Source organism: Nematolebias whitei, chromosome 3 (genome assembly GCF_014905685.2).
Source record: "Nematolebias whitei isolate Nwh7 chromosome 3, NemWhi1, whole genome shotgun sequence".
In the NCBI taxonomy this organism is placed as follows: domain Eukaryota; kingdom Metazoa; phylum Chordata; class Actinopteri; order Cyprinodontiformes; family Rivulidae; genus Nematolebias; species Nematolebias whitei.
This window is the reverse complement of record NC_056500.1, coordinates 56,429,741-56,446,982: the sequence shown is the minus strand read 5'-3', so window position 1 is coordinate 56,446,982 and position 17,242 is coordinate 56,429,741. Positions and strand designations below refer to the sequence as shown.

Below are 17,242 nucleotides of genomic sequence, written 5' to 3'. Positions count from 1 at the left end.
GTCCCAGAAACCCGTCGTAAGCTCAGGGGTGACAGGGCTTTCTCTGTCGCAGGTCCACGACTGTGGAATGAGTTGCCACTGAGTGTCCGGCAGGCTCCCACACGCTCAGTCTTTAAGTCTCGCTTGAAGACCCACTTCTATTCTCTTGCCTTTAACACAGTGTGATTTGTTTTGGTCCGGTCTGTTCTCTACTCTTTTGGCCATTTTAGTTAGCTTCTGCTGCTATTTGTATCTGTATTTCTATTTTATGTTTTCCTGTCCACTGTGCATGTTTGTGTTCTTTTGTACAGCACTTTGGTTGGCCTTGTTGCTGTTTTAAGTGCTATATAAATAAATTGGTATGGTATGGTATGGTATCTCCTTAAAAATATTCCTAGTTAATATTCAGTTCGACTTTCCAGGCGAGAAACGCAGAGCAGTGATGTAAATGCTGCCCCCTGCTGGACAAACTGATACACTTCAGCTTTCTGAAGACTAAAACCCAAACAACTACACATGTGCTCAAGCCTTACATGCGATGGATTTATAAACACGGACTGAATAATAATCATATCTTTGTTCTGTAAAGGAAAACAGAAATAAATTCGCTGAGCTTATCAACGAGGACTTTAAACCAGGAACATTTTAAGATAATTGCCTGCTTTATTTAAACTGTTGCACAATTTCCTTATGTGCTTAGTCACATATAAATGTACCGTTAAAAGTTGTACACATTAGTCAAATTATTTCACAACACTGCTTGATAAATAAAAACACTGTTACAAGGAGGTTTTCAGCCGGAACTACTTTTCGAAGCCTTGTTTCCGGCGGTATCTTTTCTGCATTGCACAATAATAAACTCCGGCCCGCAGAGGTTTAAAATGACTTGGAGCTCGGTTGGCTTGAATTTGATAGATTGTTTATGGTCTTTTCTGGTTTTATGTTTCCTTGGGGCATTTTGTGCGCACAAATTCTTGTCTCGCGTGCCAGAATCACGCGAGACGTCAACTTTGTGGCCGTTATTTCAGGATCTTATTCGGTTCGGAAAAACCAAACAAAGCGTGAGCAGGACGGAGTGGCAGCGAGTGTTTGACGTCCCCAAAAGGTGCCAGCGATTGAAAATTAAACAAAAATCATTGCAGATATTTCTAAAGTTTTACTAAAAATTCTGATTGAATATAGGTTTTTGAAAACGGGCATATTTAGCTGTAACACTAACTGTGTGTGCTTTTCTCCACAAAAGGTGGTTTTGGCACTTTTATCTTGTGTCTGTTTGCTGGAGTGCTTTTCTCCTGGTGCTGTACTTGAAGGCCGCCTGCCAGCAGCAGCCCTACCCTCCATGGCTGACCTGGACTTTAGAAACGCTGACAGGTGGGCCCAGAGCAGGCAGCAAAGGTCAGAGACAGACTCGTGCTGTTGAAACGTGTTTTCTGTGTTTCCATGCTGATGTGAACGCTCTCTCCAGTCCCACAGCTGTCCACTGTCGTGCTGCAGCTGCTGCTCTGCGTCCACGCCCTCAGGAGGCTGCTGGAGTGTGCGTTTGTCAGTGTGTTCTCTCATGGGGTCATCCATTTCATGCAGTATGCGTTTGGTCTCGGGTATTATATTGTGCTGGGACTGACCGTGCTCTGCACAGATTTCACAGCTCAAGGTCAGACAAACCGTACTCCTTTCATTCCTTTATTTACTAACCTGCATAAATAAAGGTTGAATGAATTTTCTAGTTCTACTATGTTGCATAAAAGGATTGTGCTTTTTGTAGGTACGGGCACTTTCCTCTTTCAGCTGAACTGGCTTCATGTTGCTGGAGTTGCACTTTTTGTTGGCGCTTCAGTGCTGCAGCATCAGTCCATCGTCCTACTGGCCAGGCTTCGAACTGGAAAATCAGGTGTGTCTGAACCACTGCAGGTTTCCTGCTTTGGCTGATGTTTGGTTTGCTCCAACACTGATCCTATATCACTGGTTTTTATCTGTCTTCAGTTTGCAGAGACTGAAATATCACTGAGACAGAAACATGCAGTCGGTACGACACCAATCAGAAAAAGTATAAAAACCGGACCAAAAAAAACTCCACATAACAAAATATTGTGGGTTTAGATTATTTTTTTAAGTTGAAATGAACCCACGATGTTTTAAACATTGCTTCAGCTGCATTAGTACCATGAGTACATATATAAATACCTCCTAAAACTTAATGGTGCAAATAAAATTAAAAATTCTTTATGCTGACTTGGTCCAAAGGTAACATTAAATTCTTTTTGTTCTGAGGAATCTGAAGTGGACCAGCATATGGAGGAAAACCATATTATAGAAATCTGTATTCAGATCTTTCTTGGAAGAAAAAATGATATTAAATATTTTGAGCTTTTCAATAAAGACACATATTTTAGCAGCAATACTTCTGTGATGGAGCATAACTTAAACGTCTGAACAAATGAAAAAGACGAACCAGGAACTTTCTAGTTGTGAATTTTATTTTTGAAAGAGAACGTTTAAAAATGTGGAGAAATCTCTATAAAACTCTAGTCCGGCTAAAATGTACTAAAACTGATTTTTCTCCATTTTGTTGGGGCAACATGAAAACTTGGAAATTTCATCACCAGCACACAGTGTAACAAAACTTCATTAGGTTGTAAATCCAATTTGTTGTTGTTGGTGGTGGTGGGGGGTCATTCCTTTTATGCATTTTACTCAGTAATTGGTAATTAAAGCTATTTTAATTGTGCACAAAATTCTAATGTCCGTAAACGTCTTGTTAGGTCATGAACAAGCAGAGTGTTGTCTTTTAATTCAGGTCTTTATTTTCTCTGCTCTCACAAATATTTTGTTGCAGGGAATTGTTCAAATGAGATTAGTTCTAATAACTTGAAGTATTCTGCAATGTTTCCAACATCTGCTGCACATGAGGAAATGATGCACCAAGTACATTTTGGACACTTTTTGCACAGCATGTCTGCGTAGTTTGTGTTATTTCTACATGGTGGGTCTGGATATTTCAGTGAGAAACAATAAACCTGAAGAAAAGACCACAAAGTAGCAGCTTCTGTCAACATGAGTAAATAAGTGCTCATGTCCTCTTTCTTCAACATCCTTTCAGAGAGCTGGCTGGGTTTACATCCATCCATCATCTTTTACCCACTTTTTCTGTTTTGGGTCACGGGGGTCGCCAGTGCCCATGTCCAGCAATCACTGTGTGACGGGCAGGGGACACCAGGGACAGGTCTCCAGTCCATCACAGGGACACATGGAGACAAACGAGACAAACAACCATTCACTCTCTCACCTAGGGACAGTTTAGAGTTACCATCAGTCTAACATGCATGTTTTTGGTCGTGGGAGGAAACTGGAGTACCTGGAGAAAACCCACGCATGCACGGAGAGAACATGCAAACTCCACCCAGAAAGGCCCCCGACTGGGATTTGAACCGGGGACCTGCTCGCAGAGAGGCAGCAGCTCTACCGGTTACACCACCGTGCTGCCGCTGGGGTTACAAAAAACCCCTGAAATTCAAACTGAACACATCAGTGACTCAAACAGCTGTTCTGAACAATGTGTGGAAGCGAGCGTGTTGAGAAATGGAGCTTCATTTACAGTTTTTGTCTTTTGTCCTTGTCTCTTGTCTTTTAGGCCGAGTGGAGACGCTGGCTCATAGGATGCCCAGTGGGGGCTGCTTCGAGCTGGTTTCGTGCCCACATTACTTTGCAGAGTTGCTGATCTACGTCTCATTTAGCTTGATAGTTGGTGGCCACTCTTTGACCTGGTGGCTTGTGGTCCTTTATGTGCTTTTCAATCAGGCACTGGCAGGGCAGCTCAGTCATGAACTTTATGTTAGCAAGTACGACTCATACCCAAAGCACAGAAAAGCATTTATACCTTTTGTGCTCTGAATATTTTACTGTTTTGTTGTGAAAATTAGGAGCTTTGAAAGTCCTAGAAAAAGTATTTTTCTGCATTGATTAATAAAATGATTTTGATCACGTGCAGTGTGCTTTCAATAGCTAAAAGGACAACAATGAATTGTTTTAGTGTGAGAAGTTTCAAAGCAACTATCTCCTGGTGAGATGTGTTATTGGTCATATGTGAAGGCAGGGATGTCACATTTCATTAAATATTTTTTTAATTTTCACAGTACTTATAAGGTAAGACAGTGTTTGTTCACTATTGCAACAGTCTTGTATGTAATCACTGGAATGACTGATTCCTTCTTAAATCTGCATCAGCATATATATGTTTTTCACATATTCCATGTTCTCACCTCTGCTGAAAGGCAAAGGCAGATGATAACGTTTTTTTCCTGCATGTGCACGCGCATGTGTGAGCAATCATTTAGTGTAAATGCGCAATTTGTGTGACATTTAGTGTAAATGCAACTAATTAGCTTTGGGGGTCAACTAAATTGCCGCAGTTAATCAACATCTGCCAACACATAAAAAGGCTTTAACGCAGGTTTCCTGATGCTGCTCAAGAATCCAGCTAGGTGCATGTAACAAGGTTGAATCAGGTCCTCGATCTGGACGGATTCATTTCTGTTGATCTGTTTTGTTCATTCGTTAAACCTATTTGTATATTTACAATAATGGTCAATGATTTTTGACATTGTTATAATGAGGTTGTATGAAGTTTTCACCGTTTCTAATTCCAATTTGACTGTTTTATTGAGATAGTTCTTCAATCCAACAAGTCTGAACTGAACCAAGTTGCATTCGTGGTGTCTGAGGACGTCATGTAATCTCATCCCTGTTTGGCTTTACACACCCTGAAATTACAACCTGCTGCCGTGAGCTGATCATTTTTCTTCATGGTTCAGTTGAAACTAATCTGTAAACTGAGCTTCCTACAACACGCTGCAACTGGGTATTGGATTTCCTCAGAGACTGGTGTCAGATGTTCACATTGCCAATGACCTAACTGTACAGAAACATGCAGAAACGCTTCAAATCTGTCACTGTTGACTAACACACACACATATATATATATATATATATATATATATATATATATATATATATGTGTGTGTGTGTGTTGGTGAGTTTGTTCAGATTCAAAAACCATGACTGACGTAGCAAAATAATTTGTTCTATTTTAGACTTGCCGAATATTTATTTTAGTGCATCGGTCAACATTACCAGTAGTGTCTGCTGTGACAGGTCAGAGATTTTTGTTTTTTTCATTCAACCTTTACTTTTACAGGTTAATCCCATTGAGCCTCGGGGACTCATTTACAAGAGAGACCTGAAAATTATTAATTCATTCAATGTTGCATAATACTCAAAATTAGGCTAGTTTTAATATAGTTATAGCTATTAAGTACCTATACTTCATTTTTTGTTAGTATTATAGAAATAACTTGAATTTCGTTGTAAAGTTCTCCTAAAAAGTATTCATAATAAATGTAACACGCTCATTACATCTCCAGTGTCCAGCTACCGAGGAGCACTTGGCCGTAAGGTCTTGTTCATGCAGTTTGGTAAAACTAGTCCACTGTTTTGAGTTCTCTCCAACAGTGGTTTTCTTTTTGACTCTTAAAGCTTAGACTTGTGAGGAACCCAGGAAACATCTGTATGCACTGTCACATCTCGTTTACAAAGGCTTGGGACTTCTTCAGGGTGGTCACATGCGTCTTGGGGGTCTCTCACTATTTTCCTTCTTCCACAGTCACTCAGTTTGATGAATTACACGTCCCTAATTCATCCCTTGATGATGGATTTATCAGAACTCCTGGGATGTTTGGGGCCATGGAGAAGTATCCATCTCCTGACTTGTACTTTTCAAAACTCTTCTAAGTCGATCTAAGAGAATTACTTTACAGAATGTGAACAGTGACGCAGTTGCTTATTTTACTATACACATTTTGATCAAACTACAGAAATTTGATTTCACTTTGACGTTAAAGACATTTTTTATTTTGTCAAGAAGTCTAATTTATACTGACCACAATTTATTTGGCAAGAATAATACTTTTTATGAATACTTTAAATATACAATGTATACTTCTAAATAATAAAAGACTAAACTTTAAAATAATCAGCTGTAAAGAAACAGAAGGGAGTAGTGGCTCAGAGGCTAGAGAAGGTGGGCCTGTGGTTAGAAGGTTGTCGGCTCGACTCCCCAGACCGACAACATCAAAATGTGAGTGGGAATGGTGAAGCACCCACACCTGACCGGGCCCCTGAGCAAGGCCCTCAACCACCAACATCTGCTCCTAAAACAGGCCTCTCTTGAAAATGAGTCCTCGGCTCAATGAGACTGCCTGGTTAAATAAAGGAAAAAATAGAATTAACTATTAAAAATCTACTTTTTAATAATGTACATACTTCTAAAGACACACTACCTACAATGATATTTAAATATATTATGATTCTGCCTCTTTATATAATATTTTTTATGTTTCTAGCTCGTTTTACAATACTTGGAAAAAAATTGATTTAAGTGTCCAATCACTGAGCAGTTTACTTAGACGTCACACTTTAACTGTCCAATCACGTGTCTGGTTTGTCACAGAGCGGAAGTCACGGTAGCTTCCTTGTTGAGTTGGCCCCGGCGGTTTGTTCTGTGACGTGTGTCATCAAGAAGTCCGTCAAACTGTATGTTTCGATATGAAGTTGTTCAGTTTTGTTTTTGGTGAGATGAAGTGACAGACGGGGAAGAAAATAATTGTGTTGGGTCGCAAAAATGCTCGTCTTGGTGGGAAGTGAAGGCGGACGGTTTCACGGAGCCGCGCTCCTGCTCGCCGCCGTTGGGTTGATGTGGGTCGGAGTGTCTGCTGCTGTTCAAGAGGAGCACAGGTCGGTGCAAGAGCAACCCCCACAAGAGGTAAAAGCTGTTTAATCATCCCCGCTGACATGGTTTGTTGTGTACAGTTAGAAATGGTCTGACCGTCGTCGGTCCCTGCAAGCTAACTATGCTAACCGAGAAACAACAGTCCTGAAGCAGTGACGAGCAAATGAAGCTTTTATGAAGCACCGAACCAGCTGGGCCAATTGTTTCAAAAGTGGGTTCATTTGTTGAAGCTTCGGTTACACTGACCTCTTGTGGCATTTTGCATTGCTGCTGTTAAACTAGGCTTTTAGTGTCACACACCAAGAGCTTCAGTGACTAGTGTTAAAGAAACTACTTTACTGTGGTAAACACAGATTGTTTAAATTCATCAAGTTTCTGTTGTCTGCTTTGAAAATGTATTCATGCTTACATGTGTTTGAATAAAATTCATAAATGTGCATTGAAGAGATTTAATGAGTGTTTCAAAGGTATTGTGCTTGTGTAACTGTGGCAGAGTCTTAATAATTCATAAAATAATGAAATGACGTCTCCATCATCTCCATGTGTGGAGCTGGAGTGTCTGATGATCATATCATGATGCTTCAGGTGAACACACCAACACTGCACCTGCACAAATACACTAATGAAAATAAAAAAATTAATCATTTGAGCCCGTACTGATATATGATTATTAATCACATACATCATTTTACTGTAATTATATTAAATACGTGGGTTAAATGGGTTAGATAATGTTTTTTTATTCAACCTTTATTGAGACAGGTTAATCCCATTGAGCCTCGAGGACTCATTTACAAGAGAGACCTGATTTCAACAAAGAACGATGACAACAAGAGACAGTTATAAAAAGGCCTACAGATTTTTTTTAATTACAAAAAAAACAAATAGGATGGCTAAAAAAAAGAAAAGTAACAAAAAACTGCTAGAATATCTTCACTGCTGAACATTACTATAACTTTTTTGACATTTAAATACCAAAACCACCTCATGATGAGCAGAATGAAGTGTTCCCACACGTTAGAACGATCTGTTTTCCTGCATAGCTCTATAATTACTCAGTTTCAACTAACAGCAGAAACACACCTGCTCTCCAACACATTGAAACAGCTCTAAAATGTTTCATCGTGTTGAGCTCTCAATTCAAAACTGTCTCCACCTGTCACCTGTCAGAATCGAGACGAGGCGGTGCAGGGAGTCAGCTGATTGGATCGTGAACCAGTCCAGAGATTCATTCAGACAACGAAGCAGTTTGTGTTTTGGACGTCACGTGTCATGTGACTTTTTCCGCACCGAAACAGGCTCTGAAGCAGTGGTTCGATGTAATTTTACTGCAGGGATCGAAGCATGTTTTGAAGCTTTTGTTTCATACCACCATCACTACTGAAGCTCTATTTTTAACTTCTTAACTGTGTCAAAGTCTAGTGACGTAAATCTATGTATGTTATCTTGACACCCACGATACTTTGTGATGAAAAATGAATGTTGGTGTTAAGCTGATTCAGACACGGCTCAGAAAGGTCATGGGCTTGTGTGCTGGTTCCCTCAGAAAGTTTCGACTCTCCACCCAGTGGGCCCAGCAGTTTCTCAAGATGGCTCCAGCAAAACAAACCTGGGCTTCATTCACGCGTTTGTGGCCTCTTTCTCCGTCATCATCGTGTCTGAGTTGGGAGACAAGACGTTTTTCATCGCAGCCATCATGGCCATGCGTTACAACCGCCTCACCGTGCTTCTTGGGGCCATGCTGGCCTTGGGGATCATGACCTGTCTCTCAGGTTTGTTTTGATGCCCTACATCCAGCTGTAATGTGGAGTCGCCTCTTACTGTAAACGATGAACCGTTTCTCCTTTCTTTCAGTCCTGTTTGGCTACGCCACCACCATCATCCCTCGAATCTACACCTACTACGTATCCACTGCGCTGTTTGCCATTTTTGGTCTGCGCATGTTGAGAGAGGGGCTGAAGATGAGTCCAGATGAAGGCCAAGAAGAGCTCGAGGAGGTGCAAGCAGAGATCAAGAAGAAAGATGAAGAAGTAAGTTGGGGTATGATTTGGAAACCTCAAAATATCTCAACATGACCGGTACATGTCATACATGTCTTGTTACATGTCAAATATTTTGTAATCAATCTGGATAGGACTTTTGGCTTTTTAGACTTTTTCAAAATGCAAACTTGGCTCCCTGTGCCGTGTTCAGTAACTGTCGGTAAACATAACTTTGAGACTTTTCCATGGCTCAACTAGTAAAAGTATTTCAATTGGCTGCAACTACTTTGCAAACAGGATTCTCAGTGGAGTCTCTAAAATGTCTCAGTATGTTTGCAATGTCCTCAGTTTCAGCTTGAGCTGTAGAGGCTTGAGTTTTGAGTGTGCTCCAAAAATTATTCCTTTTGTTTTACAAAATCTCCTCATGTATTTGGTCAGTGGGGGGGGGGGGGGGGGGGGGGCTCCAACCCCTCAGAGTGCTACAGCTGCACAGGAGAAACCCTCTGGGGCTACAGCCCTGAATATCCAGCTCTAGAATCACAGACGGCTCAATTTCAGAATGTTTTTTACTAGATTAAATCATAAATGTTAAAATTTTCGCTGAGTCGAATACAGTGTGGGTGAAGATGGGCAACAAAATAATGAGCCTGTAAAATCCAGGTTTTTCATGCCTTGCAGACGGTGTGGCATCGTTTTCAAAAAGTGGCCTCTCAAAACAACCTCACTGGTTGTGAACACTCAAAATTCAGTGAGACCACAATAGAAAATGTTCCCATTTTGTGTTAACTAGAATCCAGCAGTCGCTGTCCAGTGAGAAACTACCTGAAGAGTGAAGCGGGAAACGTAAAGAAATGAAAGCAGTAAATTGTAAATGTCAGCCCACGTTGTTTCACAGCACTTCAGCTCTGCAGCAACACTAAACGTGTCGAGCGATCCAAACAAACGTGCTGGGAAATGCACCAGTCACCACGAAAACCCTGTTTCAGTCATGGGAACTTTTTACACACAAATAATAGTTTAGTCTCATTAATGTATGTGATCACAATTCACAAGGAGTTTAGCTCAACTCCAGGTGTCTGTAATCCTGTCACAGAGCACAAATAATAGGTGGGATTAGGTAAAAGTGTTTGTTTCCCCAAACAGATCAGACATTTTGTTGTTGCTGCATGTTGCAGCCAAACCTCCAGACGCCTCAAAGTGACGGTGAAGACACAGAGAGAGCGTCTCTGCACAGAAACGTGTCACGGCACTTGTGCTGCTGATGAGTCTGAGCCGTTCAGAACACGATGATGCCAAAAAAAGAAAGACGGACTGCTGAATTTTTTATTTTTATGGCATTTTGCTTTAGAGTTTAAATTTAAATGTAGTTTTAAGTTTACACACTTCTAATATCTGCAGCTAAAATTCATCCAGGATTGAAGAGAAACTGAGAAGCTTGAGGTACGGGTGAGTTCACTTTATATACGAACTGTTCTGTTTGTCTGTGCAGTTGCAGCGGTCCAAGCTGGTTAATGGTGCTCCAGATGTGGAAGCTGGAACAGGAACTAGTCTTCCCCAGCCCAAGTGGCGCAGCTTGATTTCACCCATCTTCATCCAAGCCTTCTCCCTCACCTTTTTGGCAGAATGGGGGGATCGCTCACAGCTGACCACCATTATTCTCGCTGCCCGGGAGGTTTGTTGCAGTGTAGTTGATGCACGAACAAGATTCAGAGCGTCGTTCTGCTGCTCCATGCTGTTGTTGTTTTCCTCCTAGGATCCCTTCGGAGTGGCAGTGGGTGGCACGTTGGGACACTGTTTGTGTACAGGACTGGCTGTTGTAGGAGGAAGGATGATTGCTCAGAAAATATCTGTGAGAACAGGTGAGATGTTTATTACCTTCAACTGGTTGTCACTAATGGGAGGTGTGGTAAGGGAAGCACCAACATTACAAAATGATCACACCTGGATATGTGTGCTGACGAGAAACACAAATATGAAGTCGTGCTAAAAATACCTCTGATTAGGACTTACGTTTCCTATCTTTGTTTTTTAATCCTGCTCGTGTGGTGTGCAGACTCACTTCAGAAGGACCCGGTTTTAGATTAAAGCAAACCATGATTAAGTGAAGAGGTTAATCACTGTGAACGAGGCAGCACGATGGCTCAGTGGTTAGCACTGTTGCCTCACAGCAAGAAGGTCCTGGGTTCAATCCCCGGTCGGACCTGTGGTCTTTCTGGGTGGAGTTTGCATGTTCTCTCCGTGCATGTGTGGGTTTTCTTCAGGTACCCCAGTTTCCTCCCACAGATCAAAAACATGCACGTTAGACTGCCTTCAGGCCGCACTTTGAAGTAGATCTGTGATCTCAGTGGCATTTGCCTGGTTGAAGGTTAATAAATACTATGAACTGTGATACAAATATCATCCCATGCTCCCAATATAATCTCAAGAAGGCTTTTCATTAACTACAAGAGGTTCCTCTTCTGTTTTGTGTCCACGTCACAGGAACTTTGAGCAGTTAATAATTAAAGAATAGTGACCTGAGTTCCTAAAACACTTCAGTGTGCTGAGTTGTTGTGGTGCAAACACTGTTTCCTGGTGACTCGGTGATTGTAACACTTTGATTCATGTCAACTTGATCTCAAGTTGATGGATTACCTGGTGCTTTAAGAGTTTGCAGTAGGACTGTGCGATTTATAGAGCTAAAGATAAAAGATGTGATGAAGGCATGTAAATCATTGTAGTCTATGTTGAGAATCAGCACCTCCAAGTTGTCTTCAGAAAAAGGTGGATTGGCCTCTGGGTTGGGAGTGAGGTGCTGCCTCCAGTGAAGGAGTTCATGTATAATATACTGTACATAAACACGGTCTGTGTTTCACGAGTTGGTAAAGAATGTAGCGTGAGATCACCGGATGGAGCGGTGCAGGTTCTGCAGCATTGTGGACTCGGTTCACTGGTTGGTCTACTGCCGGTGGACCCCGCCCCGCTCCCTCTCTGAACCATTTGTTGAATCATTTTGACTTTTATCCAAAAATCTTTCAGTCTGAGGAGCTGGAACAGTCTCAAGTTTTATGAACAGCACCTTCTCATCGTGGATCATCCAGTTTGTTGCTGACAACCAGAACTACCTGTTCACATGTAAAAGAAGGCCCATCAGCCCAACAATGGATCTTTAGTTCCCTGACATTGTTGTCACCAACAAACTGGTTGATCCACTACGAGAAGGTGCCGTACATAGTTGTCATGACACAACTTCTGGTCGCTGTGTTGCTAACCACCATCTGTGTAGGCACGCAGCGTCTGCACACGGCTGAGTGTTGGTACAGTATTTTCTTCTTTAAGGACAGTGCAGTGGTTCGTGTTGGATCTGAGGATGTTCCAGCTGGGCAGACGGTTCGACAAAGTGCAGTTCTCATTTAATCTCAATCAGGAAATGTGAATGCTCTCAAACGGAGGAGCTGAGTTCAGAACATCGAGTGTGGCTTGGAAACATCAACCACAAGGATCCACCTTCACAAACATCCAGCATTTTCTCCAGTCACTTTTATTTTGGTCAACAAAAAATATATATATTAGTCATTTTGACAAACAATGTCAGAGTATGTTTGTGTGCTGGAACTGCTCTGTTCATGATTTAGCACATCTCTACTGTAGTTAGCTTAGCTATGCTAAGCTATGTGCTAAACCCCCACACGGTAACACTCACAGCAACAATGTGCTGGTTCTAGTCCCGTGTTTGAGCCTGGGCTCTTTTTGTTAGGAGGTTGCATGTTGATATTTGTTCCAGTCTTTATTTAACCAGTTAAATCTGACTGAGGCTTAAAAATCTCTCTCTCAAGACAAACCGGGTCAAGAACGGTGCAGCACCCAGACATTACCATTGTGCAGGCACTCCTCGTGTTCACTGAATAATTAACTAAAAGATCGGTGGCAACTTGTCCGTGACGTCCGCCACGATGTCTTTCACCTCATACGGGTCGATTCCGACTGCAGCAGTTTTCTGCATATATCTTGCACATGGGTCAAGAGTATCAGGTTACTTTGCTTTGGTCTGTCTGAACGCTGCCACTATCGTCTTCTAGCTCTTGCTTGGAAAAATGGCAGAAAAGTGTTGTTGAGCAGTTGAGTGTGTGGGAACTGTTTATTTATAAAAGTAAGTGTTGCAGCTCCTCAGACTGATGAAGACTTTTGGATAAACGATGAAATGTTTGAACGTCACAGAACAGAACGTCAGGTTGCGTGTTACAAGTGCTGTGTTTTATGAGACGATGTGAGAAGTCGTATGGCATTACTGAAGCATCGACTGCTCGTAGTGCTTCCATGTCCTCTCGTCGGGACTTGTTGCCATAGTTGCTGAACTGACAAAAGTTCAGTCAGGTCATCTGGACGGTTTCTGTTTTTGCTGAGACGCTTCGTCCTTCATCAAAGGATCGTTCAGTCTGAGAACGAGTGTCAGTCTAAGTTACAAAGCGAGGGCCACGTGTTTTCTTGGTTGCAGACTCCTCAAGGAAAGTTTCGTTCTCTGCTGCTTTTCCCCACATCAAAATCAAAATGACAGAAATTTCAAACTAATCTTTCTCGTCTTCAGAGCTGGTTAATTTTCATGGGAAGTCTGGACTAAATAAAGCTTGCTCAGTTTTTATAAGTAAATTGAGAAGCACTGAAATATTGTACTTTTCAAATATCTTGGGGTCCAGATAAGAGTAGCAAACAACCATCAACAAAACACTTGTTGTCCCCCATTGTGGAGCAAAGAGGGGAAAGTGTCCTTCTGTGCACGTGGTGAGCAGAACAACTTGAGAAACTGTTGTGTGATTTTGGTGCGTGGCTGCATGCACAGATCGTCCTGTAACACTGACGGAGAGCAACAGTCACGTCCCTCAGAGACGGAGGACATGTTTGTCTTCTGTTTCATCTGTTCCTGAGGAGTTATGGCAGCTCTCTTTCTGTCACTTCTGTCCTTCAGGAGCGTTTCTTGCTGAATCTGTTTCTCCTTTTCCATTTTCCTTCGCACGAGTTGAAGTTTAAATGTTTGTTTTCTTTTAAATTTCACATCAATCTGCCACAGTCACATGTAGAAAAATGGAATGGTCACATTTCACATGTGCAGCTCAGTGATCATGTCAGTGGAGGACAGGATCTGATCCACGAGCTGCGAGGGCCCAGACACGAGTGCCTTCAGATTCTCCTGCGCAACAGAAAAGTTGTGCACGCTGAGCAGAAGCTGAAAGGAAAGATGATGCTGTATGATTTAATGATCAGCTCTGAGCTCCTCTGCAGCGCTGCCACCCACCATGAAACCATGTGTGGCCCCGAGATGCAGAAGGAATCTAATTGAGTGGAAACTTTATTTTAACAGGAAGTCTCGTTGAGTCACGAGAACTCCTTTTCAAGAGAGACCTGTTTGGGAACAGATGGTGGGGGTTCAGTGCCTTGCTCAAGGGTTCAGAGTGGGGCAAATGAGGGTGGAGGCAGGTGTGGGTGTTTCACATTTTCCACCCTTCTTTTGATGTTGTCAGTCTGGGGAGTTGATCTGGCGACCTTCCGTTCACAGGCCCACCCTCTCTAACCTCTGCACCACCACTCCCTTGAAACAATCATGCACCAAATTATTTGTGGAGACATTTTGGCACAAATGAGAATAAAACGTAGGGCAGCACGGTGGCACAACTGGTAGAGCTGCTGCCTCTCAGCGAGCAGGTCCCTGGTTCAAACCCCGGTCCAGGGGCCTTCTGGGTGGAGTTTGCATGTTCTCTCCGTGCATGCGTGGGTTTTCTCCGGGTGCTCCAGTTTCCTCCCACAGACCAAAAACATGCATGTTAGGCTGATTGGTAACTCTAAATTGTCCCTAGGTGTGAGTGAGAGAGTGAATGGTTGTTTGTCTTGTTTGTCTCTGTGTCCCTGTGATGGACTTGCGACCCGTCCAGGGTGTACCCCGCCCCTCGCACAGTGATTGCTGGACATGGGCACCAGCGACCCCCGTGACCCAAAATGGAATAAACGGGTAAAGAAAATGGATGGATGGAGAATCAAACATAACAAATAAACATATGTTTAAAATGTGCAGTAAAGGTGAAATGAGCAGTGTGTCCATGCCCCAGTTTGCTGCTTTGTATTTTAATAGAAGCATTAGGATTTTATTTTAATAGAAGCATTAGGATTTTATTTTAATAGAAGCATTAGGATTATATTTTAATAGAAGCATTAGGATTATATTTATTTACTTACAAAAGTCTGGTCCAGCGTCCAGGACTGAACTTGGATTCTACAGTCGTGTATTTTATCTGCGTAAATGAGTCCTCGTGACTCACGGAGACTAACCTGTAGAAAGAGAGGGTGAATGGAAATGAAATCTGTCAGAGACTAAGTGCATGAGCCTAAAATTAAAACCAATACCGTAACTGGTTTATTGTGTCTGATTTCGTATGAAGCTACAGAGATGCTGTTGATCTGAAATGAAATGTTTGCTTTTCTTTCCACAGTTACAATCATCGGAGGGATCGTCTTTCTGGCATTCGCCTTGTCTGCCCTGTTCATCAAACCAGAAACTGGGTTTTTAAATGGGGGAACATAGACTGACTCTTTCAAGTAATAAAGGTGTTTGTCTGAGTTGGTGTAAAGAGACCGTAGCTTTGACTCCATTTGTCCAACAGAAAGTGTGACGGGCTCAACAGATGTGGAGTCGCCTCTTTTGGACAAACCTTCTTTCACTCTGTGTCTTTACATCAGCTTAGAATTCAATACATTTCCCAAGAATCCAAGCGTGTTGCTCATATTGAAGCCTGTGAGGGGTTGTGGACTAAGTGGAAAGGAAGCTGGACAGTCATCACGAGGTGTGTGGAAATCAAACATTGGACTTGTTGATCTAACGATCCAGTGGCTCTAAAGCTGAACTTCACGCTGTGCTTTCCTCACCACCTCTGAAAGACACTTGGGGTATGTGATGCCACCTTACTCACTCTACAAACATACTCTCAATATTTTCACACACACAACTTCTGTCTCTTGCTGAATTGTGTGTTGGACTTTCATTTGGGTAAAGAAGCAGAGCAATAATGGAAAAGCACCATTTTCCTCCCTGTTAAAGTCAAATGAACGTTTTATTTGTAACGTGACTCCTGGATTATTGAATAGACTGGACACCGAGCTGCTGTCACAGGTGGATTGCTCCGTCATTTCCACCTTTAAGGATTTATTTTTAAACTTGGTTTATAAAAATGGCAGCAAAATGTCAACATTTCTTCTTATCGTTTTACATAGGAGTCGTCTTTGTCAGAGACGAACTACTATTCCTGTTTCCATGACGGGATGTGTTTGAATGGGCACAGAGGCCTCTGAATACACTTTTTGGAGTTCTTAAAGATGCTGCTTTAGGGTTCTCTCCACACATTTTGTTGTTCAGGTTGAAGACAGACCTCACCTCTTCAGGTTGAGACTCCGTGCGATTCAGATGTCGTCATGTATGACTCCTGCCGTCTCATAAAGTCAGTGTGTAATAAAAATATGGAATAGACGTGTCTCACTGCTACCTGCGCTGTAGCTCCCACAACAGAAGGTCACTGTAGTTTTATTCAGTCTTTATTTCCATTGTGTGGACTACTGTAAAGTACAGGTGGTGTAAGTGAAAAGTAGATTTGTGCAGTTCAGCTGAATGAAAGCAGTGTTGTCAATATTTGACAGGCTCTGTAAAATACTCCTGCTCGTCCTGTTTGGTTAAAATGTCTACAAAACCTTTAAATGATAAATAAAAATGTTTTTTGTTTACCAGAACTTGCTGTATTTCTTTTTTTACCTGAATGGCTAAATGTAACATCTTAGAATGTTACAGTCAGCTATTACGTGAAATGAATTAATATCTGCAGAATATTCAACACCAGAAACATTCACTTTTGTTGTTCAGTTATTTTATTTAAAGTTAACGTTGAAATTGGTGCATTTGCACAAAAAGTGTTTTTTCTTCTAAAGAATGGCACGTCCAACATAAAGTCGATCTTAAAATGATTGAGCCTGAGCGCTGTAAAAACTAACAGATTCTTCTCCATTCTGCAGATGATTAACCTAACAGCAGGGGACGGTAGAGGATTTTGACAAGCCTCAAAATGTTTAACTTGTTTGCAGCAGAACCAAAACGTGAAATTATGGTTATAAAATAATACAATTAATTTATGGAGTCAACTTGGTTTGAGTAATTCAAAGATTCAAGGTTCTTTATTTGTCATTCGCACCTCATGTGGTACATGTGGTGGAGCGAAATTATGTACACAGGGTCCCAGTTACATCCAACAATAAAATGTATAAGAAAAACAGTAATAACATCTAAGATATGAACTAAGAAAAACATCAACTAAATATACACTAAGCACTCATAACATAAAACATCACGTCAAACACCTGGATTATTGAGCATGCATCAGGATATTACGTCAAACAGCAGCACAAACATGAGTCTGTGAGCAGATGAGCACGCATGAACACATCAACATGAAACAGATCAGCAGCAACATGAAACAGATCAGCAGCAACA

General features: G+C 41.7%; 2 protein-coding genes across 2 annotated transcripts; both read left to right on the top strand.

The window, feature by feature from the left end:
• Window positions 1–860: 860 nt before the first annotated feature.
• Window positions 861–3,867, top strand: srd5a3 (steroid 5 alpha-reductase 3). The gene is made up of 5 exons (XM_037674387.1): window positions 861–1,084; window positions 1,223–1,374; window positions 1,445–1,642; window positions 1,742–1,867; window positions 3,608–3,867. Exons 1-5 carry the CDS (start codon window positions 861–863, stop codon window positions 3,865–3,867), a joined length of 960 nt encoding a protein of 319 aa, XP_037530315.1.
• Window positions 3,868–6,480: 2,613 nt separating this feature from the next.
• Window positions 6,481–15,856, top strand: tmem165 (transmembrane protein 165). Its single transcript, XM_037675049.1, has 6 exons — window positions 6,481–6,793; window positions 8,307–8,532; window positions 8,615–8,790; window positions 10,232–10,414; window positions 10,496–10,601; window positions 15,201–15,856. The coding sequence occupies exons 1-6, from the start codon at window positions 6,653–6,655 to the stop codon at window positions 15,290–15,292; spliced, it is 924 nt and encodes a 307-aa protein (XP_037530977.1). The 5' UTR covers window positions 6,481–6,652; the 3' UTR covers window positions 15,293–15,856.
• The last annotated feature ends 1,386 nt before the right edge of the window (window positions 15,857–17,242 follow it).

Bases quoted from the DNA above. Each gene is read 5' to 3' on its own strand.
- srd5a3 (XM_037674387.1), top strand. From the start codon at position 861: ATGACTTGGAGCTCGGTTGGCTTGAATTTGATAGATTGTTTATGGTCT. The intron at 1,375-1,444 runs GTCAGAGACAGA...CGCTCTCTCCAG, and splicing joins GCCCAGAGCAGGCAGCAAAG to TCCCACAGCTGTCCACTGTC. The intron at 1,643-1,741 runs GTACTCCTTTCA...TGCTTTTTGTAG, and splicing joins AGCTCAAGGTCAGACAAACC to GTACGGGCACTTTCCTCTTT.
- tmem165 (XM_037675049.1), top strand. From the start codon at position 6,653: ATGCTCGTCTTGGTGGGAAGTGAAGGCGGACGGTTTCACGGAGCCGCG. The intron at 6,794-8,306 runs GTAAAAGCTGTT...TGGTTCCCTCAG, and splicing joins AAGAGCAACCCCCACAAGAG to AAAGTTTCGACTCTCCACCC. The intron at 8,533-8,614 runs GTTTGTTTTGAT...CCTTTCTTTCAG, and splicing joins GATCATGACCTGTCTCTCAG to TCCTGTTTGGCTACGCCACC.